The sequence below is a fragment of the Perna viridis genome, chromosome 7 (genome assembly GCF_037379345.1).
Source record: "Perna viridis isolate PV_CMFRI_1.1 ecotype Kerala chromosome 7, ASM3737934v1, whole genome shotgun sequence".
NCBI classification, from domain to species: Eukaryota; Metazoa; Mollusca; class Bivalvia; order Mytilida; family Mytilidae; genus Perna; species Perna viridis.
This window is the reverse complement of record NC_142451.1, coordinates 41,726,452-41,751,813: the sequence shown is the minus strand read 5'-3', so window position 1 is coordinate 41,751,813 and position 25,362 is coordinate 41,726,452. Positions and strand designations below refer to the sequence as shown.

Below are 25,362 nucleotides of genomic sequence, written 5' to 3'. Positions count from 1 at the left end.
ATTATAGCGAACTGAAATCACCCAAATGTATATGTTTTGTTACTAGCGTAAATAAAAGCTATTAAACATTAACACTTTATACTAGGATTTTCAATACCTACGTCAAATGCGATACTTAATAGATATCACTCTTATACGCAGTCCAAACACTGTTGTAGTGGTGTTGGAGCTCTGTGTCGAAGTCGTTTTTCAAACAGATTTATTTGCACTTTAAAGTTTATTTAGACTGGCTAAAGTGACCACTGTTAACTTGTAATAAACGTCGATCTTACTAGCAATCTTGGAAAATACCGAAATCGCTTGTATTTCTTCAAAAACCTTCCTTGAAGACACAAACTTTACGTACTAAAGACTGTAAAATTAACCAAACACTGACGTGTCATTCACTTCGTAAGTTATGATTATTTCCATACACAAACATTTTCTCGATGTGCAAAAAATAGCGTAGTTATTCAAGTTTGTCAGGAGTGTTTAAGAATACGACAGCGTACACCCTAAAATAAAATGTTTGGTAAGTTAGCCAATATGAAAGAGTTTCGATAAATATGCTTTTTCACAACAATAAGCTTAAATCAAGAAAAATAACGTAATGAACTAGACAGTTCGGAGTTTCAAGCGGTGAAAAAAAAACCACCACCGCATAAAACCGGAAGCACCTTCGAACCGCCACCGCTAGAGAGATGTTGTACATGCTAAATCGTAGTGTTCAAACTACCAACACTTCCGCAATAATGCAATCGTACTTGCACAAACTAGTACACAACTGTCTTTCTTCAAATTAAACAAAATACATGATTACATCAAATGTAACTACAATATATAACACCAAATTAGTTTTCAAAACTTTACAGATGGACGGACATCTCATTTTATATGCTTAAAACCTGAATTTTCTCCAACGATAAACGTTATTGAAGTCCTGCTGGTCCTGCTTCGGTGAATTTTTAAACGCCCTTTGATCTTTGACGTTTTAACATCAGAAGTTTTGAAAAGGGGCCCCAGTCTTTTAATTGCTCAATTCTAAGCAATATTTTGTACGAAATTAGCAACTTCAAAAAGGGGGTTCTAATACCCGTAACACGTACGCGTTCTGAATGCACCATTGAACATCATATATAACTGCAACCTCTCACCAATGATGTTGAGAAGTGGTGCAGAATTAAATCGATAACCGATGGTTGGTTTGCGGTTCCGGATGAGCACATGTACTAATTACTCGTTTAACTGAGCACCAAACTCTTTCTATAAAAAAAAAACGTGTTCAGATCAGCACCGTGTCTATTCCTTTTTGCCTCAGATAAAAGGAGAAAAATAACCATTATTTATTAAATGTACCAAACAGGTGCCACCAATTGTCTGATTTTATTCAGATTAATAAAATGTCTTCATTTGTTATTGTCTGATTTCAAAATATGTTACATCTCTTTATGGACATAGTTATCAACATAAATCGAAATCTCTTCATAAATCTTAATATAGTATTTTATCTGATGTTATTTTCACAATATTTATAATTGGTAACGTGTTTGAATCATACATGAAGTATGCGTTATTACATACACGTAGCATATTGTCAGATTTGCTTATACATTTACCAGAATCGATGGCTGCGGTAAAAAAAAAACTTTATATATATTAATGATGAAAATGATGTAGAAGCATCCCAATGAAGAAAAAAGGGGTGGTATGTTTTGTTGGTGTTTGTAAGAGGTACAAAGAAAATAGAGTTTCGATGATAGTATAAAATCAAGGAGAACATGGATAAAACAAAGAACGGGAGAGTCATGATCCATGGACAAAGACTATATCAAAGAGTAACCAAGGGAACTAAGATTCGAGCAGAAATCAATAGAGTATAATCAAAGGATAAAGGCCAGACAGAGTAAACAAACACATACAACAAAGAACATGAAATAAGTTAACCAAAATAGAAATTACAAAGAAATAAAAGCAAATGAGTGAATCGGACTCCACCAAAATAATGGGAACATGGTCCAGGTGAACCTGTATAGTAAGCGTCCTCTTCTTTTCTATTAACACACGCCAAGTTGCTCATAAAATGTAAAGCCCAGGGTAGACGAAAAGGGAAAGAAAAACTATGACACAGTGAACAAATTGGTGGCCATGGTTGCAGAAAAAGAAGCAGGCAAAACACCATAAATAACACAGCATAGTTAAACGAATACACATATACGCACCACCACCAACAACAACACGGATTCCACTAAAAACTGGAGTATGAAATAAGCTTTGATCCTCTGCTTACATAGAAATATTTTCTGCGTTGCTCATATGATTCCAAATACGGGTTCAAACAGAAAAATGGACGTTTGTTAGCTCGCCTGCATCACTTGACACATTTTTGGAACATAACTCTTTTACCAATTGAAAGACCTTCAGTAGCTAGCTTTTGGATATATTCTTTTACGACCGAAAAACGGATAATTCGAAATCTTCCTAAACCATGTAATAACCTTTATCATTTTATTCATTTTGCCAAAGGCTTGTGCCAGTTTCTTCGTCCGGACTTATTCCTACAACATCCGGCTTAAGACCTACGCTATCCCTTCCTTCCTACTTTGGGCAAATAAAGCAGTCAGACGTGCATATCATATATGAAAGTAAATTATTTTATAAGTCCGAAACGCAGAAAACAGAAATTTAAAAATAGCGTTTGCCCAATCTTTAATTAATTAATTTATTTATTTATTAATTAATTAATTAATTAATTAATTTATTTATTTATTTATTTATTTATTTATTTATTTATTTGTTTGTTTGTTTGTTTACTTTTCTATCTATAATTTTTGTGTACGTGGTTCATTTTTTAAATTTTATATAAGTGTATTGACTTTTAACAGCTATACCTTCACAAGCACACCTCATAAACAAATGCTGAAGATAAAATTTGAAAAAGAGAATTTTAAATCAAACACTAGTATATGCAGCCTGGCGAACACTAAAACTATTTGTAACCTCAATATTTTTTGCGCATATTTTGTTAATTTCATTTTTGCATGTCTCTTTCATTGCCCTGTATCATCCGATGCGTATTCTAATGAATAACACGCACTATTTTAAAATTTTGTTCTTTTTACATAAAATTTTCTATATTTCATTCAAGTAAATAACACATGGCACGTAATTTTAATTTTCGATACAGTTATTTTCAAACACCACCAGTTACCAGTATTTGGCCAGTTTGGAAACAGAATTGAGATCTGCTATCATCAGTGACTTGCCTTTCCTTAGAAGAGCGTTTTTTATGTCAAAGGGTAGAAAGACAAGGCTGCGTTGGAAAAAAATAATTATGAAATCCAGCACATTCCATTTGCCCGCATCGTCTGCAGTACAATAGCTGATCACTACGATAACTATTCATTGTTCTCGCGGGACAATGCCAGTGATATAATGGACTTCAACTGCTGGGTGAGTGGTGGTTCAGTAATGTGGAAAGGGGGTTGCTGCGCCAAATAAAATGGACAGCAAGATACTTTCTTATATTGTTAAATACACATTTATTGAGATTTCCTCCCTTCTTTATCCGGATGTGGGACGCGGGTAGAAGTTGCTTCCCTGCTGGATTTTAAGTATTTTTTAAGCTATTGTAAGAGATAGAAGTAACAGTTTAAGGAGACAGACCTAGGGTTAAGGGACACAACTCTTAAAAATGATTGAAACGTTTGCATTCAAGCATTTTTTCTATCAATTCTCATGTAAGCATCAAAGTAACTTGGATTGATTTCATTCTGTTTCAAATAAAGGCTTAAAAGATTTTGGTGAAATTGAATATGATACAAATATATCACTGATTTCAACACTTAAGCTCCTTACCCTAGGTTTACCTCCTTAAAACGTGAATACGTTACATGTTTACACTTAAAATACATTCATTCTCTGAAGCAAGAAATTATGATAATATTTACAGATCAAATCGAGTCTAGTACTAAATTCGAGAGGCGTGAATATATTGTAATCGTTGCCATAAGCAATATGCACTGGGCCCCATCCCCATTATTGCAGCGCAAATATAAAAGCACAGTTGTCCTCAGCCTGCCCATAAACAGTTGTGGGCGCCTACGAATTCCGAGTTTACTCTCAGTGCCTTAATGTCGTAATCTTTCCGGAATTGATAATTGCGAAAAAAAATGAATTTAAAATCAAAATAAAATATCTGAAGATAATGAAACTCAAAACGAATGTAAATTTTGATTAAACATATTTTTCTCGGAAATGAAAACGTACACTGAACTACAGATTCACAAATAATTATTAATCGTTTCAAAGCAATTACATTGGTGTTATTCATGCAATAACGTCACGATTTTATCTTTTATGAGATTAATTCCGATTTTCTATGACTTCTGAATTTTAATTAACAATTTACTAGACCTTATAACATTTATAGCAAACTTTATTAGCAAATGGTTTTGCTGTTTTTCGGTTTGTCGAATACGTTATGCTATGCATCTGACATATGTTTTTATGGTAAATTAAATGGTTTTGTTTTATTCATACCCGAAATAGCGTATCCCTTCAATTTTATGCTGAATCACATTTTTATTGTTATCTCATCAGGATGTGACCAAATAACCTTGGAAATCGATAAACCAAAATATTAAGACTGACTATTTTAAATAAAAACTGTTCTTTCTTCGGACCAGTTACAGTGTATAAGTTATCCGACCGTCCAAAAATCGGAAAACGTGAATCATGATAAATCTATTAACAAAATATTAATAAATTTATGAATATTTGTACAAGCTTGATCGTCTAAACATTCCAATTTAGGAAGGTCTAAATGCTAGATAATATTGTTGTCCCAAGCAGTATGATTTCATCGGATTAACTCCCTGTGCAAACTTGTAAAATATAATAAAATAAATAATCAACAATTTTTCTATTATTTGTCATATTTAAAACATTTCACTCTGCCCATTGTTGAATAATTTATTATGAAAACAATCAGTTTAGGAACGCCGAAAATATAGACCTAAATTCAAAGCGCTTACTGGCCAATAAAAGCTGTCAAAAATTGTGTTTATTTAGCAGATTTCTTCCCGTTTTATTAGTCATTTAATTCGTTTGAATATACAGCCATATTAACGTGTTTGTTATTTCAACTGTTAGCCTTTTGAGCAAAACTCGCAAAAAGTATTACATATTTATTAGCCTGCTTTTTTAAATCATTAGTAAATTGTAAAAATCTTTCTGATATTTAAATAAAAACCAACGAGCAAATCAGAAAATTCTTCACTAAAAAAAAGGTCGGTACTTAACGGGTATTGATTTAGGTCGTCCAATCAAAGTATAGGAAGTCGCTATGGGAGTCCGCGCACCTGCTCCGTATAAGGAAAATTATCATAACTAAATAAAATTATCTTAAACCAAATGTTATAACAATAGACACCAAATTATTAAGTCATTGTGGTCTGAGTTATAAAAGGGCAATACATCTTTAAATGTATATTAACACAAAAGTGGAAATTTAAAATCATTGAAATCATTTAATTCGAAGTTAAGAAAAAAAACATTTTCGGGGATGGCGGATTTACATCAAAGTGCATTCAAGGCTGTTCAGAGAAAAGCAATTGGTAAGTTAATAAATAAACCTAATAGACTTTCTGTTGTCCACTTTTAGTGTGCTTAATTAATGCAGATTTTAAAATAAAATAAGAAAAATCCTTATCAATAATTATTGCCAAAAATGAAATATTTTCTCTTCTACATTGTATAAGTAAATATTTAAAAAAAAAAAATATATATATATACTGGCTTATTCGAAATATTAAATATGTATGCGTTGATAGTTGAAAATAATTATAACTTATCGTATTTTAAATTTTATCTTGTATTTACCATTTTTTTTCTTTACCGCTACAAAATGGAGGAACATTTTCATTGCGATATAAATATTATTTAAAAAAAACGGATTTGAATTGATTCAAGTATATTTTTGTCTTTCTTTTAAAAACAAACTTATGAACATCTTTAACATGAAATTTTGTCACTATTAAAAAAAACGTAAATGTTTAAGTCAACAGGATATGAACGTGTGTCATTTTTTTTAAATTGCTTCATTTTTCGTTTGTGTATTTACTATGCATAAGGGATTTGGAAATTTATAAAAGGGATGTTCCGATCCAGCGAATTAAAGAAGGGGAATCTAGACTATAATTTTTCATTTCCCTTCAAACTTTGGGGAAAATACAACAAAAGTGGGGGTTCGGATCCCAATCCCCTTTTTCCGAACTGCAGTACATGTGATCACATCGATGGCATAAAAACGGGATAGTTAAAGGAAGAAATATCTGAGAATTTGATTATGAGTATTGACATGATGCGTATAAGAGAGGACATCTTCAACACCGTGCAAATCAAACTCTACTATATCTCTGCATTTAGTATACTGCAGTTTTCTTTTACATAAATGAAACACAATTACTGTATAGAATATTGCAAACACTGTATACGCCATGTTCTTAAATAAAAATCCTTTTCATCTTTTTATTTTATAATTGTGCAATATGAATTGAGGAGGAAAAGAAATGAAAATGTAAAACCTTTAAGGACAAGTTTCTTGCTAATGTTGTTCTTAAATAGTGCATATGTTCTGAAAGGACACATGTGTACATTCAACATGGGACAACTATGCTAAATACATTATAACATCAATGCATCTCAGCAGACAAATTCAAAATGACGCAATATTTTCTCCGAAAATGCTCAGAAGATTAAGTGCTGGAATTGTCTGTCACATCTGTACGCAAGCAAATCTTTAAGATAAATAAATGGAATACGCATAACATATTTATAAAGTATTACAATTAAATGCAGTTGTTCATTGTAGTTCATACTAAGATTTTAATTAGTTGAAAGGTATATGTCAGTTAACTGCTAGTAGTCCTTCGTCTGTACATTTATGTAATTTAAATTCAGTTTCTTTATTTCCGTAGTAGCAAGGGAAACTAATTTTAGGTGTGTTTAATTGTGTCTTATTAACCAACTACTCAAAATACGTTAAAATATGTCAAAAAACTGACCAATTGATCTGAATTCATATCGGGCATCTATACGGGCCATTATGGATCAAACCAGGGCCAATACGACATAAAAAACTTCCGGTCGTTTGACACCGCCATTTTGGGTAATAATTGGATATAATGAACTTTGAACACCAGGACTAGAAAGTACAGAAACACAAAAAAAAATCTTCCTTTTTATACAAAAAGGATATTTAAGACTGAACAATGCAAATAAACCTACATGTTCTTAATAATTGGTAAAAACACGAAAACAACTGTTCTACAAATCATCTAGTTGAGTTGGTTAATAAAATTGTCAATAGATGTGTACTTTCATATTGGCCCTGTTATAGATTTCGGTCAATCATATTGGTATCGACAGCCGTATTGGCCCTCAGCGAGGCCTCGGGACCAGTACAACCGCCTCGACCAATATGACAGACCTCAAACCTATAACAGGGCCAATATCATATTACATTTATTAACATATAATATATTTTTTCCACAGTGGCCAGATTTTAAAGGGGAAGGGTTGTGATCACGCCAAAATACTTTAACCCCGCTGCATTTTTTGCCCCTGTCCTAAGTCAGGAATTTCGCTTTCACCTTTACTTTATTTTCATGTTACTTGAATATATCGGGACAACTATTTCGCTGCACCTCTGTATAATGATGTCTCGAGGCCAGTTGCAGCCTACCCTGTGGTGTGAGTGTTTCCTCGTCGTTCATTAAGACCAATAGGTGGCCTTTGGCTGATATGTTCATCCCAGTGCGGTTGTATTCACCATACCTATTCTCGTTACATTAATAAAATATCACAAAATGATGGGTAATATGTATTCCTGCATACCTAACCTTTTTTGTATGATCTACGTATTTTTTTTTTATTTTTTTTTTATTTTTTTTTTATTAATTTCTTTTTTTAGGTGGGGGTGGGGATGGGGTTAACTAATGCATATTTGTTTGCTATATTAAATATCCACCGATATTAATTTTATTCGATGTTACGCGTCATGACCTCTTTTGTAAATTCAACAAAAAGATTGCAAGTAAAATATAATTAGTTGTTATAATAAATCCTTTCTTGTGGTTTATCAAATGAATCTAATGAATATCATCATGACAACTTTCTTGGTTAAGCGTTAGCAATGAATGCGGGTGCTGCTTGCGGTATAAGCGTATCTTTAAAATGTTTTCATCGTAACAAAAAATCTTCAAAATCCAATCTTTTTGTATCTTTTCTTTGCCAAGTTGCCACTGCATAACTCCTTCCTCGTAAAATGTATCGTTCATCCTAATTGCATATTAATTACTCATGAATTAAACATTTGGTAAATATCATGGTTCTTTGAACGAAAATTAGTTTGCTTGTGGTAGGCACTTTGTATTGCGTGCAACACGTTTTTCCACACGCGCTATCGAAAATGAATAATTTTCTGTTCGGTTGATTTTACACGTGCCGTAATAAATTCAGATATTTAAAAAATTAAAAAAGATATATCTCTCAGAGAACTGTATATTTACATTTATTAATTACATGTAAAAAAAAAGACCAGTAAGGCAATTCGATAGGGCAATAAATTACCGCAAAGCTGCTCAAGTACTTTTGGGGTTATTTAAATTTTAAAATAACTTCTCGCCAACAGTCTGTGCAAAAAATTCGGTTTTAGTGTCATGGTTGATTTTTTTTTTAAGTTTACGACCATAACTCTATATTGCAAATGATATACAGTCCCATCTCAATGGATTATGAATTTTGTACACGCGACTACGCGTGAGCATTTTTTTTCATGTGTTTACGTCTTTTGAGTCCCTATTGTAAAGTTACGTCACTGAGCCGAATTTAGAAAATTCGACTTATTTGCGGATCATATTTCATCTAACAGGTGTTTATCAGTATTTGAATGTACATCAAAAGTAATACAACCATTCAAGAGAATACAATTGTGACGTCAAAGTTCGGGCTGGCGTTTTTTTTCTTTTTTTTCAAGTTTACATTTCAAAATTTTCATCACCATAATTTTATTGCTTAAACACTCGTACAATTGGTGGTAAACTTCGGAGGAAAACATATTGAGTTTTATCCAAATACATGTGGTTTTTTTTACAATTTGTACACATACAGTAAAACTGCAACCGTACAGCGGTTTGAAAATAAATTGAGTACAAGAAAAACATATGTCTGTTTATGGTTACATTGGATTAAAAAAAATATGGTTGGTAGAAATGTAAAATAATTTTACTTCTTAAAATTATTTTATAGAGACATTTATGAGGGGATTCTTCTTGAATTTAATAGTGCTTAGCTAAATATACCAATAAAATGTACTAAGGTAGATAGGGTAACCTTAAACAGACAAGTTTTTGTTCTAGCCTAAGATAAAAATTAATAGAATAGGCTCATAGATTTTTTTCTTTCACTCTATAATATACCTGTTAATTGGTATTTGGGAAAACACATGGCCATACTAACTGTATATCAACCTGTTGTCAAAACACTAGTAAAACAACCTTATAAAGTAATCATAAACTGATGAAAAGAATAATACAACTGTAGAAAAATCTATTTCTCGTTTGACAGATTAAAGGAAAATTTTATATGGCGTATTAATTTTTAGGCAAATCATTTTAGTAAGCAATTAGTATCGTTTTCATGTCAATCCGCGAGTTATGACCCCTCTGATCTGCAACAAGTGTCGCAGTCTATAGATTCGTAATAGAGACATTAAGTTATATTTGACATTTCACAAAAAAATGAAACCTGATGTTACATATCATGTTTAGTTAAATAGTAATAATAATAATTCAGCCTATACAATTCGACATCTGAGATAGGAATCCTGCGTAATCTGGCACCGTTTTGTGTGTCGGTTAAAATTAATACTTGAATTTTTTCCACGTGGTATAACCAAGTCGGCCCTAAAGTTTCATTGCTAACTTTCTGCTTGAAAGTTTTATGCTAGTTGTATAATGCTAGTAGTAATATGGGTGTTGTAGTTGCTCGCCGCTTCATTTTGCCAACATAAGTAGTCTGCACACATTAGATAGCTCTTTACATCTTCTTAAATACCTCTTAAATTCTACGTTCTTGCGTACTTTTTGAAAGAAAAATTATTTGTCGGTTTGTCAACAATTTGTAGTCGTTTCGGCTCTTTAAATATAATAAAATAACTTAAAATTCCATATTCACTACAATATGTTAGAAATATATGCATTTCATATGCAAAATTTCGAACATGGTAATTTACAATAAAATAAATACCATGAATTTAGAATTCACTGTATATCTTTGTTTCCTTAATTTCTAGATGAAATTTCCATTGCACATCACAACCTGCTCCGGAGATTTCACAATTTCCCGACATCGCACTTTTTGGCACAGACATCACCTTCTTCTGGAACCTCTGACAACGATGGAGACAAATCTTCTCCTGAACAAGAAGCACCATCAAGTAGTAACCACTTTCGTCCATGGTTGTGTGAAAGTAAAACAACGAAACGAGACCGATCACCATCACCCGAACCACTAGAAAAATCGGATACAAATTCAGGTACTTTTAGAGAGAATTTTAGAGAGAATATTTTCATATCGGAATTTGGGTTTGTTGCTCATACTGTAGTTATTATAAAGAATAAAATTTCAATAGCTTCCAGTATTATAATGTGTATACTTTTATTCCTTTAACAATATTTTCACTCTCTTTCTCTTTTCAGAGAAAAGCACTAATGAAATGAGTCCAAGAAATATTTTCAAACCTACTTTAAACGATCTTTACCGTTACCATTGGGCCCAGAACTTGTATCGCTCACCCTTCAATTTTCTGACTTATGGACAGCAGGCATGGTGGACCGACCCAAGACTTTTTCATTTATTCGGACAAAGAAAGGACTTTACTCACGCGATGTTTCCTCCAAAATATACAGAAGAGGGTGAAGTCATGGGTAAAGGACTTTACGAATGTTTGAAGTGTTTGAAACAATTCAGCACACCACATGGTTTGGAGGTGCACGTTCGGCGTTCACACAGTGGCAGACGACCTTATGCATGTGACGTCTGCAACAAAACATTCGGTCACTCCGTCAGTTTATCACAACACAGGGCAGTCCATAGTCAAGAAAAATCTTTCCAGTGCCAGCAGTGTGGAAAATCTTTTAAAAGATCATCGACATTATCCACGCATCTGCTCATCCATAGCGACACAAGACCGTATCCATGTCCGTATTGTGGAAAACGTTTTCATCAGAAATCAGACATGAAGAAGCATACATACATTCACACAGGTATGTTGGAATATATTGTTAATTTAGCTTTTGATTTAGTGCAGTGTAAATGATCAAGAAATAGTTTATTTGATTTTTTACTTTTTTTAAGAAATGGGTGCAAAATCAAAGCGGACACAAAATTATTATTTTTTTTTTATGAAATACTTTGATACGTGTGTATTCTCGAAACATCGCTTTATTTTGTATGTTTGTTTTAGAATATAAAAATTTTGAACCTTCATGTAGCCATGAAAGTAATCGCCATGGTTAAATTCTTAATTTGACCTTACACAAATTGGAACTTCTCAAATTAAATATTAAAGAAGTCCGGAAAGTTTGCTATCCTGATTGTCATTCCGTTTATTATATTCTTCAACTCAGCAAATCAGATCAGTGTCAAACATTTTGTTGCGTTTGTCAATAAAATTGAAATCGGCACGTCAAAAGGGAAATATCAACATTCGGCGATATTTGATTTTCCCAGAAGTCTTTGTAAATCATGGAAGTTCGCCAGTGTTTTGATTTGATCAACGTAATAGAAACTTTCTCAGATTGGGTTTGATTTGCGAGATTTGCCCGGAGTTTATTTGCTTCCATTTGGAATACTAATTTCTGCAATCAGCATACAAGTTTCCTTATATGACTCTAGAGACTGTTATTGTATCTGACAGGGGCGACATATGGGGACATTTAGATCTTTATATTTTATCAGATTTTAGCGTAAGGTTTACAGGTACAAAATGTCATCGACCAAATAATCGAACTGTCAGAGGAACAGGTTGATCGTAAATTATATTATCAGTTTACAGTATATTTGTTCTGTTTAAATCAGTCTAGTGACAAAATTTGGTTAATATTCATGAATTTTTTTCCTCTTTCAAATGGTTTTAAATATGTTTGGGTTTAGTGATGCACATTGACAAAACACCCAGTCCCTCCTTAAAATCAGTGAATGTAACGAGAAGTGTAAAGAGTGAATCGAAACTTTTCGGTTATGCCCTGTTATATGCCTCCATTTTCATGGGGTTTGACTTTCCGTCTATCCTTCACTTGGAAACCTTAGATGTCCCAATTATCATTAATATCTGTCTACGGGGACTCAAAACTCACTTCACAATTGTAGAATACAACGCGAAAATGTGCATGAAACTTTTAAAATTTTAATTTTTTTGTTATAATCTTTATTTTTGTGGATACAAAGTTTTGCAAAAAATAAAACCCCTTAATAAACAATATGATATATTTATATTGATAATCGAATGAAAAGTTCACATCTACAGGGACATTAGAACTAGATTTAATAATTTAATATTGTATTTTTTAAATAGATCTATTAAAATACTTTATACATAGTTAACTTGGTCAGATGAAGCCGAAGCTACATAGCGCCCTGCATGTCAAGTCACCAGAAGTTTGTTCACGAACACTTCATTCTGAAACCGTATACTATGTATACCAAATTATCTGATCCCACAGCTGTTTTTTTTTTTTTTTTTTTTTTTTTTGGGGGGGGGGGGGGCAGGACTTAACAAAGATCCATATAATGGCTGAATGATATTTTGACATTTCTACTTCCTTAAAACTACCTCATTTTCTAAAATCTAGTAAACTCGAAATAACGGAAGGGTTTTTATGTCGGAGATTGGCAATTAACGGTCTTTATAGGGTGACAGTAATACAATTACTGCTTCTAATCGTAACTTGTATCTGGTAATAACAACTTGTGTCAAAGGGCGTGTCCGATTTGGGGTTTTATTTGATTTCAATTTATTCGAAACACCATTATCGTCACAATTTTACGTCTGATCAACATATTTGACCTTGTGGTTGTACAAATTCTAAAAATTGGGAAAATACAGTGTTGGTATTGGGTATCTTTCTTTAATCTAAATGATTTTGCCGTAATGACGAGTGTAAGAGTTATGTCATTTTATACAAAATTAAAATTTCCATATGCTATTAAAATTAACGGAATAAAGAACATGATTATCATACTTCAAAAATATATTTATGAAAAAAAAAAATAAAGCGCTGACCCAAAATAGGCAGCAAATTCTTCCACCAATTTAAAAGTTCGATTCAAATTCAGTGCGTAGATAAGTATTAAAAAAAAACAAGTTGACAGCGACAAAGATGAATAGCTAAATGAAATGATAGGCATAATATCTGAAAATTCCTAATTTAAGAAAAAAATCGAACACGAAATAAAATGTAAACACTATTTCGAATCCAGTCTAAAACATCAAGCTTTATTAGACACTGTATATGTTTTCTATGCCATTTTAGCTGCTCGGACGTTAAACCCCAACAATCAATCAATCAATCTCTGCCATTTTAGATTTAACGTGGAAATATATTTTTTCCAGGAGAAAAACCGTATAAATGTACTCATTGTGGAAAGGCCTTCAGCCAGTCGTCAAATCTGATCACCCATTGTAGAAAACACACTGGTTTTAAACCATTCTCGTGTGATAAATGTGGTCGATCATTCCAGAGGAAGGTAGATCTGCGTCGCCATCAAGAAACACAGCATGCAGAGGAAGTGACATCATCAGATTCATGCGTAAACTCAACTTCCGAGTCAACACGGCCAAAGACACCTACAATTGCAATTGTTTAGTTTCGTACTTAAGACTTACTTTAAGTTAAATAATATCGAAGAAAGTTCGCCACAAATGACACAATATGGTTAGATTTGTATATAGTTGTAAATAATGGATTAATTTATAGTGCTAAGTTCCACACGACTAATTATTCACTAACTCATAATCAAGAGCTGAACCAAGCTTTATAGAGGACACATGACCGGTATATTTCGTTGAAATTATACTTTAAATTTAGGGGCATGGTTTCGACAGCTTCTTAGAATGTTTTACTAAGTGTTACAAGTACATGTACTACGACAAATCTTTTGACCCCTTATGTCTGTCTTAAAGGGCGTACCCCCCCCCCCCAAATCGGTAAGATAAAATTTTTTCACCACAAGTTTCATCCCATAATATTTTTTGCCTTGCTTTGCATGGCATTTAATTCACTTAACGGTCCCCTATAATCAAATCCTGGATCACAAAACATTTGACAGGGGGTTTGGGTTCAAACATATATAGAAAGGGTTCAAGGCTATAATTTGCTCGTTCTTGCACAAAATTGTAGTTAGCAATATCTTCTGATATAAAGGGGATTCTAAGCTCCTGACACCCTGGGAGCCGCCACCTACAAATATTTCGAAGCTATTGATTTGTGTCAGAAACACGTTCTTTTATAACACACACGTGGTTGTTTACCTTCAGTTCTTGAATTGGAAATTGAAATAACCATTGTCTGATTTTTAAAGAGAATGGCACGTACATTTTGTAATACTTTAAGACTTAGGTACGTCTTTAACAACATTCTAAGATATCTCTTAGGTCAAAGATACTTTTGAAAACTATGCCCATGAAATCATTAGTACTAGTGCTAGTAATTTAATTCTTTTGTGACGATTCAAAGTTGCATGTTTAAGCATTTATATGTGTCACCTACTTGCAAACCAATAAAATGACAAAATACACTGATGTATGGGGCCTGTTGTAGAAATACACTGATGTATGGGGCCTGTTGTAGAAAATTTAATTTTTATTACAGTTTAAGTGGTGGATCTAATGTTACATTTTTTTTTATTTTTCTCTGTATTTTATCATTTTTTTTACCTTTCATATGATTTTAGATGCTACATGTAGATCATCGAAGGGTTTAGTAGTAAAAAGCCTATTGTTTGTTTTGTTATTGCAAATTCTATTGAAAACAATAAAAATAACATATTGAAATCGTTTTTGAGTTTGTTTCATATCAATAAATGTAAGCAATAAAAATTACTGGTTTCATCATAAATATGAATGTAATATTTACACGATTAAATATCACAAGTAAAGAGACCGGCATGTGGTGTAGTGCACACCATCAAGATCAGCGAATACCATGGGTTCCAAATACCAATTAGGAAATGTGCAAAAATAACGAAAGGCCTGATTAAGAGATTGTCACATTACACGGATTCTGGTGGTATTGATAGGTTTCAGTGAGATAATAATCGCTTTCCATTGGAATACGTCACAGCTTATGTAGAAACTTGTGACCGAACGCTCGCTCGGTCTCACTCTGGTGCTTCTGCTCTTCTTATTCTCGGCACTTAGCATTTATATTAAAAATAGCAACTGAATTTAAACAAAGTTTTTGTGGTTTTGTCTTGTTGCTCTCTCTCTCTCTCTCTCTCTCTCTCTCTCTCTACTCCTCCTCCTCCTCCTTTCATTGATAAGTAAATTTATTTTGTTAAATCATTTCAATTATAGTACTGTGATTGTGTTTAGTAATTATTACAAAATGTAATTTCCATGCACCAATAAACAATTATACCTACAAAATAAAACAAAATCTAAACAATAGGAAGAAAACGAGAAAAAATAATAACCATTAAAACAGAAACCAAAAAAATCATGATAGCAAAGGCAATTCAAAATTGCTAAAGACGAAAGGTTGTGGTAAGTTTAATACTTCCGATAAAAAAATACGAAACTCGTAACTGATACGGACCATTAATCAGTATTTATGAACAGTCTCGTGAATACTTGACGAAAGCGATATATAGAAATTTATGTCATATGAAGCAACACAAAATCACAATGAAACAAATTATTTCAGCAAAAGAAAAAAAATAGAATTTTTCAGTTATCGACATAATACATTCAAACCTGTCTCATTGTCATCCTGTATTAAGCAATACTTAATTTAAGAAATAGGGTTAAAATAACCATATGTAATGCATACTATGTGAAATTAACCTGCATATAAAGACCACCTGTTTTATTCGACCAGGATTTATCTCCCTTGATAGATCATTTAAGACTGACTGAAGTGTCGCTTTCATTGTACTTTAAACTGTCGCAAACAAAATAGGGGGCATTCTAAAGTAGGTGGACGTGATTCCAGGTGAAGTGATTCTCCAAGCTGATACATGTATGCATTAACATTTTGCTGATAATATAATTGAACAAATTCGATCGACAAAAAATAATTTAGGTTTGTGGAACATAGTGTCACTTAAAGCGTTTGGATTAGACGAACACGTGCGCAATAAATTGTCTCATTGGCGAAAATCGTTAAAACTAATTTAAGTTCACACGAGCTAAGAGCGCATCTATACATATTAACTATATAACAGAGGAAGAGTTTATACAGTACTGTTTCGGTACTTTGAACGTAATTTATTAAATAATAAATTTGATTGGACAGCAGGCTAGGTCTAAAAATATTTTTTTGGGAGTTGATGTTTCAAACTCCTCTCACAATTTCGTTATTTAATTTTACAGTTATTACCTCATGCTTCCAAATGGGGTGTGTTTTATATTGTAAAGTGCATGCAGGCACAATCATAATATATATTATTTTCATAATGATTTATTTGAAATTAATGACATGCAACAAATGTTCTGCCCATCAAATTTTGATGATAATTTACAGGTTTGTGTATAGTGTAATCATTAGACCTAGTAAATTTATGAGGATCGCGATAGTAATGATAAAAAAAATATATTGTAATTTATGAATTCGTATTTTTTTACTTTAACAAAGGATTTTCTTGAATTTAAAACCTTCCCTTTTTGTTCACAGATACCACATATGGTATATCCTAGATATAATTGAAAAGAGTTCTGGTTAAAATTCCCTCCACGAAAAAAAATTTTAAAAAATAATTATGGTTGTTACATCATCAACCTATGAAAACCCAACACGTACAATTGAAACACTTGTAATTCCACATAGTAAACTTCCCGACCTGTGTCGAAAGAACATTATTTTTTTCTTCGTACTCTTGCTTTAGTTTTGACGCTAAAACATTATAAGATACCATTTGAAGTGTCTTTGAAACTTTGAAACTAGGTGCAATTGTTAGATACATTGTGCTTGAAAACGAATTGTAGTCAGTCAAGATGTTTCGGTTTCCAATCGGAGCTCCTCAGCCTTTCAATTTACACTGAAGGAAAACGTTAGTTTTTAGTATAGTGGAAATGACCGAGTGGTTCGGTTTCCTATCGGAATCTCCCGATGTTAACCGAATAAAGACGGTGGATACTATAAAGCAAGTAATCCTTATCTGATTGAAGTAGTTGTTCATTGTTATCAAGATTTTAAGAGAAAATCATTTTGTAAATAATCTTAAAACAATATTTACAATAACAACAAAAGGAAAACTGTAATTTTGTTTTGTCGCGTGGCCTACAAAAGCAGGTGGGAAAATATTGAAAGATTAGAAAATGTAATCCCCGGATTTAGTGTATTCATTTTGAAATCAGTCGAAGTTGATGAATTATGTGGAATTTTTATGAACTAATTATTTTGTTAATTCATTTAATTGTTTTCAATTTTTCTAAAATATTTATTTATTAGATTAAATTCGGTCCGATTCTCCTCTAACATAAACCAAACAAAGATTTTAGGGTATGTCATGTGTAGGAATTTGTTTAACAGATTTAGGATATTGTTTTAACAACCTTCGGTACTTGTTATATGTTTTAATACAAAATCGTTTCTTTATTGAAATTCGATGAATTCATGGAGTGATAATTTGACAATTTTAATATACTTTTGTATAATGGTTGCATGCAATATTTGTTAAGATGCAATTTTGTTGGCGTTATTAATGCAAAAATGCAACCCCGTATTTGAGTACAGTTTATAGCTAATAAAGGATTAGGGTATACATGTCTAAGAAAGAAAAAGGAAAAAAAATATACAGTTGTTTGACTCGTTTTCTTGTTAGTGGATTTTTTTTTTGTTCATAAAGTTTTGTTCTTGTTAATTTGTTTTTTTTGGCATTTCGTATAATTGTTATGTTTTTGTTACATTGTTTAATGTAAGTATTTTCAAGTGTGTTTATCGGATATGAATTCTAAATGAATCAGACTTAATTTTTTAGCAGGTAGGGAATAAAATTCATATGTACATCGGTTGATTGGTTGATTGATTGATCGATTCGTTCATTGGTCAATTAATTGTAACGTTTGATCTAGATGATCGATTTATGGATCACTAGTAGTAGGTATTTCCTGCATTTTAAAACTACCAAATCAGACCACAGGGCCGGATCCAGACACATTGAAAAGGAGGGGTGCCAGCCGAGCTCCTCTGAAAAAGGGGGTGCTAGGGTATCATTTACCATATTTTTGTCCATTTTAAATGAAAATGACAAAGTTTAAAATAAAAAGGGCCCGTTTGCTACAATAACTGAATTTTTAGTATGCCACCCTACTATAAGTCATGTCGTCCACTAGACTTTGTGACTACCTATTTATTTATCTACTTATTTATCTATTTACCTAAAATACCTCCACATGCGCTTATACAGCTAAGAAGCACAGGCTGCCAACTTTTAAGTTGTTGATTCTTACTCAACCAAATATTGAACCGACGGCTCCTACAATAACCTAACACTCGCGATCGAAGCGAAAAAGCTAGCATTAAACCACAATGTTGGAGCATTGCTATCCTATAACAAGACTTTTTTATTCCATACAAAACTGTTTAATAAAATTTGATTCATTTTTAGTGCTATATTTTCAGAAGATGAAAACAATGGTATTTTCGCAATCTTATTCGCTATAACTTTTTTAGTTACTAAAAGGAATAATTTTCGTAAACTTTATTGTTATTACTTTAGCAACTACGGACATGTATTTTCAACAAAGCTAAATAAACATCGTAATTTCGACCGATGGTTTCAAAGAAAAAAATGCTCCAAAGAAATCAGTACTGAATTTGGTGTATGTGTTTTACACCGTTGCTTTAACTTCCGAAATGATGCCCATACTTGACACCAGTATTTGTGTTTTGTTTGTTTCTTTCTGTTATTTGGTTTGTTTGTTTTTGCTGTTGTTTTTTTCTTGGAACTTGTCAAATATTAAAAGTTTAATATAAACATTAACTTTGAAGTTTTCAACAACAAGTCAAAGGCAAACAAAAAAATCTTTCAAAATGGACAGTTTGATCTAAAAGGGTTTATTTGTCCAAAATAAAAAGTTTGGTTAAAATACAGTAACACGAACAAAATGAAGATAAACTGAAATTTTATTTGAGGTACATCAATGATATCTTATCACGAACGTGTGCCGCTGTTTACAATTTTTCTGAAGACACTTCAAATTAGGTTTCAATCGCCTCTTCAGATTTATCTTGTAAGCCATCTGACGGTCACTCACAGCTCATAACTAACTGATAACACCAAAAGTAATCCGAGATTTCAAAGGTCATGCGCAATCAGATGTTATGAGAGAGACAGATTTGGAATTTCCCACATGATATAAATAGGAAGACAATGAGTACATGATTTCATTATCCGGAACAATAGCGAGAAAGTCACGATATGTCGTTAAAAACAGGTGTTGATATCATTTCGATAGTATAGAGTGATACATTTACCAGCGGAATATTCTTTTTTAATTCCTCACTCTACAACCCATTTATATACATGTACATTTTTTTGTAACTTCCAATTTACTTGTATGTAATGTTCAAAATCTACTGTCAACAAACTTTAGAAAAAGAACTCCTTTTGTTATCTAAGAAAAAATCACGCAATTCTATAAAAAATGCGTTTTTCTTTTAACCCGAATAAGTCCTATTTCAAAATTCAGAATCTATTTTATGATATTTAATTTGCTCAGCTTGTTTTCTTCTAGGGAGTAATATCGAAGTCATATATACATGTACATTTTTTTGTAACTTCCAATTTACTTGTATGTAATGTTCAAAATCTACTGTCAACAAACTTTAGAAAAAGAACTCCTTTTGTTATCTAAGAAAAAATCGCGCAATTCTATAAAAAATGCGTTTTTCTTTTAACCCGAATAAGTCCTATTTCAAAATTCAGAATCTATTTTATGATATTTAATTTGCTCAGCTTGTTTTCTTCTAGGGAGTCATATCGAAGTTTGATTGTTTTCAACGTTCAATTGAGCATCTTGTTTTTGCAGCCGAGTCCCAGGGGTAAGGTCGGAACAGCAATCCTGCTAATAAACTGACCACAATATGGCCGACTTGATCAAAATCGACAAATTTACGGGGGACTTAATATGTCTTGATGTTCAGAATTCGATACTTTGTCAGACGTTTTATTTCAAATATCTGATAAAAACAAAAGTTTTATGACACTTCTTTACTGCTTGAGTTCCTATTATTTACCCAAAAATAATTGATATTGATAATTACCGACGCTTCCGAAAGGAAGAATAGTAAATATGATTATTCCAGGCGGATAAAGATTTATTTTCTATAAGATTGCGGTTGAACATGGGAATGGCACTTCGCTTTATTTTACTCACAAATCTATTAGAACGGCTTTTTGTACGGATGGCCAGGGAACTATAAATTCCTCTACAATTGAATGATGTTTTGCCGGGAAAGACTCTTGAGTAGTTTTTTTTATATCTTACTTTGAGTATCTTCTCAAGGATATTAAGTAATAGTCTTAACATTTACATATAATTGGTTCGGTGTTGTCCCCTACAAAGCAACAATATAGAGTCGGCTATGTTGTCTCCTCAAATATCTCACAGGCGCGGATTCGAAGAGGAACGAATCCGGTTAATGCCACCTAAATTTGGTAAACTTCTTTTTCACTTAATCCCTTCCTTTTCACAAATTCAAGCCCAAAGCTGCCTAACATCGCCTCGTTTGTCTTCTAATGCTATTTACGCCCCTAACCTGAAATCCTGGTTCCTCTCCTGTCTTTTGGAAGCTGAATTTATTAAAAGTATGTTATCGCTGTCTTCTGAGGGACTACCAAGAATCCAGTAAATCTGAATATGTGTCAACCAAAAGGTCTGGTTTTCATTTGCATGGTCCACAGAGATGTTTCTGGACTCTCATGACATAACGCAAACAAGCCAGATTCCATGTATAAGTACAATATTAAATCAAAATTCCTGTCACAAGACCGGCTATCAACGAATTAGATGTTTATTGATTGGTTGAAAAGCCAACAGAAAATCTCGCGAGGTTTGCCGATTTGAATAATGTCATTTATACCTTCTGATTTTTACTTCATGCGGAATATGGGATTGTTATTTCTATTTTGAATTTATCCGGACATTCAAATATTTGATATTCGAGTTGTTGTTTGTTTGTTTATTTGTGTATGAGACATTTACTTTTATAGTATTTTCGTTATAATTTTTTTGTTATCTTAGACTTGCTATAATTGAATGTTAAGTTAGATTTGTACCATAAGTTCAACAATAATTTTCGTATCGATTCTTACTCGGAAAAGTTTAGTAGTCTATTAATCAAAATTATGCAAATATCTACAAGAATAAATAACAAATAATATAGAAAAAAAAATGTATGGGATACTTATTTATAACATTTTAAATCATTTTTTTTTATTTACGTTGTATTCTGCTCTGGTCCAAAGTTTTAATAATACTTCGTGGCAATTTACTTGTCCTGCCAGTTTAATATCCCACAAGAAAAGTTACAGACTGATTTTTTTTCTCAATTTTAGTTTCATCCAATGCTCGCCTTTGCTCGATTTTTGCCAAGGAGTCCGGTTCTTCCATCAAACCTAATGAAATAACAGCCTCTAACAGAACAAATTATGATAATATAATATGTTTTCACCATTCCATTAATAATAAGTAAAATGATGCCATGGAAACAAGGAAAAACATGAAGCCGCTTGTTTGTAAGAGCTTTAGTTAATTTTTTGGTTTCGTTCGTGGTACTGTGAAAATTCACTTCTCTCAAGAGACAAATTGAAAAATGATCGGTTTGATTGGTTTGAGAGCTTTATTATAAACCTTGATTGAAAATAATACAATGGCACCTCTTTGAGTGCGATGCCTTGTAGAAAAATGACAGGAATATTAAAACAGTTTTACACAAATCCCTCGTAAAACCTGATTTTAATTCAGTCACGTAACAATTTGGCAACTCTTGGAAATGATTTTTCGCAGCAAGATATTTCACAGGAAAAGACAACTAAAAATAATAGAATTCATTTCCGAAAAGAAAGCATTTAGTGCAGGTTTTTCTCTGGAAGTTGAGTGTTCATATTTCATCATTCAGTTTTCCACCTTTACTTTTTTTCAGCCCATCGATGGTTTAGTTAAAACAAATAAGCTAACAAATAATTTAAGATAGAGTAATCATGTTAAATACGTAGGCAAATATTTTTCTCGTGAAATTCGTGTTAATCGAGCTTCACATGAAATTCATTTTTTTTCATGAGATTTTTCATGTGAAATTCACTAAACACGAATTTCATGTGAACATTTCATGTGAATTACACGTGAAGGCTCCATTCACCCGAATTTCACGTGAACTCTGTCACTTAGTTTATTTGCTCAATTCAGGCGAAAATCATGTGAAATTCGTGTCAAAATCATGTGAAATAATTTTGCCTGTGTATACAAGTTCATTGATTTTAATTTCATTTTTTGATATCGGCAAAATAAACCGAAACGTCAATAATAAGGCAATTCCGTTACGTCAAAATCCAAGTACAAAGCTTAAACTTGAAAGCAGGCAACACTGACGATCTATATACAATAATATATATAATTATTGAAGACATCACACACAATACTAAACTTAGCATTAGCAATATTGCCTCCTAAAAATGGGAGTGATAACAGGCGCTCCGTGAGGGTAAGCTTGTCCTGCTCCACCAGTGGCAACCACCGTATTGCAAGATAGTAAAATCCGACAAGAGTCTTACTACAATTTAGAAACCCGACACACTATATCAATTCCAATTCACAAAGATTTCTCAGTTGAGCAACCCTAGTGGCGGATCCAGGGGGAGGGTACAGGGGGTGGCAGCCCCTCCCTTTTTATTGGAAAATTTGTCATTTTCAGGTGTAAAATAGACAAAAAAGGCAAATAACGTCACTACCACCCCCTTTTTCTGTGCGATTCACACCTAATTTAGTTCTAAAAAAAATTTTGATTCAATATCACTATACATTCAGAGCAGATAAACTTGGTTGTTGCATCATGTTGGTGCAATTAATTACTGCAAAAATCTTACAAGAAAACTTTAAAATTTTAGCTTGCTTCCTATCAAGTTTTATCGATCCTTTGAAGCTTTCAAGCTCATAAAAAAGTATGTTGTTCGAAGCTCGCCTATGATGTTGCAGGAACAATTGAGGCAGCCCTCCTAGAAATTGCAAGAGTCTTAGAATGTCGATAAAAGTGAAGAATTTTACGCGTCGTTATCCGATTGTTATACGACTTTCATATGGTTACAAACTAAAATGATATCTGCTGTAAAAATACTTAAAGTTTAATCACTTTTTATTCCACTGTCCAAAATATCGAACTCTAAGAACTGAAATTCTAGTCTCGCTAGCTGAAATCTCTGTTGAAATCAATACAAATCTTCTAATCTTTGGATCTAACCAACTGAATGATGATCAAAACATTACCATTTTTAACTCCTCAGTTGTATATTATCAAAAGTAAGAGATTTACTTGACTGTTTTGTGTATTTTAAATCTAACATTCACTATACTTTTTGCACAGCAAGTCATTTTCCCTCTCTTTTTCATCTTCATTTTCAATGTCATATTGTATACCAAAAATCTAAGTTTTCTTAATATTTTATTTAATTGTTCGTAAATATTATTAGAGTACGAGCATGCACTATTTATACAAATTTGTCATTTATTTACCTAGGAAACGGATTTATTAAAGCTTAAAGCTTGTTTCCGAATCATTTGCTTACGTTGTATTTATTACTTAATGGGATGAGGAAAGTAACAAAATGAAATCACGTCACGATTTGCCACGGTTGAATGCAGTAATTTCACCATTAATGAAAATAATACGATTTCAAATCAGTTGACACGCGCTTAGGGACTGTAGCAGTTCCGCGGTTAAATCTCGCGAGACATCTGATTGGTTGATGACATGAGATCGAGGCCCGATTAGATTGTTCTTTTAACATCAACTGGCAATAATCCCTGTTCGGAGAGATTTTATAATAATTGATATTTCCCGATTTCTTGGCATCAAGCTAATTACATTAAAGTTGTGGCAAACAAGCGTTCCACTCTGATTGTAATTATACACGATAAGGTCCCAAGGTATTATTTTCTGTACACTGCTTCGGGAGTTTCCTAATTGAATTTAGTGTGATATAAATTATTCGACATCGATAAATAACAAACACAAACATTTGCATCATTTTTATGAAAATTCTGATAAAGTCTTTTTAATAAGACAATGTATGGTTACATTCAAGTTTATAAGATACTTAGGCACCGACCAAATTTATACTGAGGAGGCGTGGGATTATTTTGAAAAATTACATATTCCTAATCGGAGCACATTTTTTTACTCAGCCATGAACCTTAAAATATATGATTCTATATTCCTCCAATACTTAACAATGAATTAGATTTATACACTTTTTTTTAACTCCAACTCTGCTGAAAAATATTATTTTCATGCTTGCGCGAAAAAAAAATTCTAACTCAACATAAAATCCTAGCTCCCCGGCCCCAGAGGAAAATGGTCTGTGCCATATATGAATTATTTTAAACGATCTTACCCGTCAAAACTACGAAAGCGTATTAGTGTCACCTAACCTAAGCAGCAATACACCTAAATTTGAGTGGATAAATCAATTTTTGGTGCCTTTGCGACGTTTTATCCAAATACAAGGTTTTACTCGTTTTTCCTTTACTCATGTTAACCAGGCGCTAACAAATACTATTAATTCCAATACAATCAAAGCATTTGTCTAGCAAAGTTGGCTACTAAAACATGCCAAAAACAGTGTAAATATTTATATCTTCCTACGTCGTATTGTTTATATTCTTTTGAAGTATAACAAGTAATTGCATTGCATATGGTAAAATCTATTGGCGATTTGGCTTCCTCTTTCGATAGTTTTGGGTACATCTTGTATACAACTAATACTTCCTACATAATTGATTTTAATGCTGCAGATGAGAGCTTACTCCTTGAAACACGTGTACAGTATATCGAAATTTACAATGTATAAAACTGTTATTTTGGTATGTAAGCATGATATATT

The 25,362-nt window shown here is 32.5% G+C and overlaps 1 protein-coding gene across 1 annotated transcript; it reads left to right on the top strand.

The window, feature by feature from the left end:
• Window positions 1–5,405: 5,405 nt before the first annotated feature.
• On the top strand, window positions 5,406–15,094 carry LOC148612751 (uncharacterized). Its single transcript, XM_088594460.1, has 4 exons — window positions 5,406–5,594; window positions 10,334–10,576; window positions 10,740–11,306; window positions 13,655–15,094. Exons 1-4 carry the CDS (start codon window positions 5,543–5,545, stop codon window positions 13,906–13,908), a joined length of 1,116 nt encoding a protein of 371 aa, XP_088450586.1. The 5' UTR covers window positions 5,406–5,542; the 3' UTR covers window positions 13,909–15,094.
• The last annotated feature ends 10,268 nt before the right edge of the window (window positions 15,095–25,362 follow it).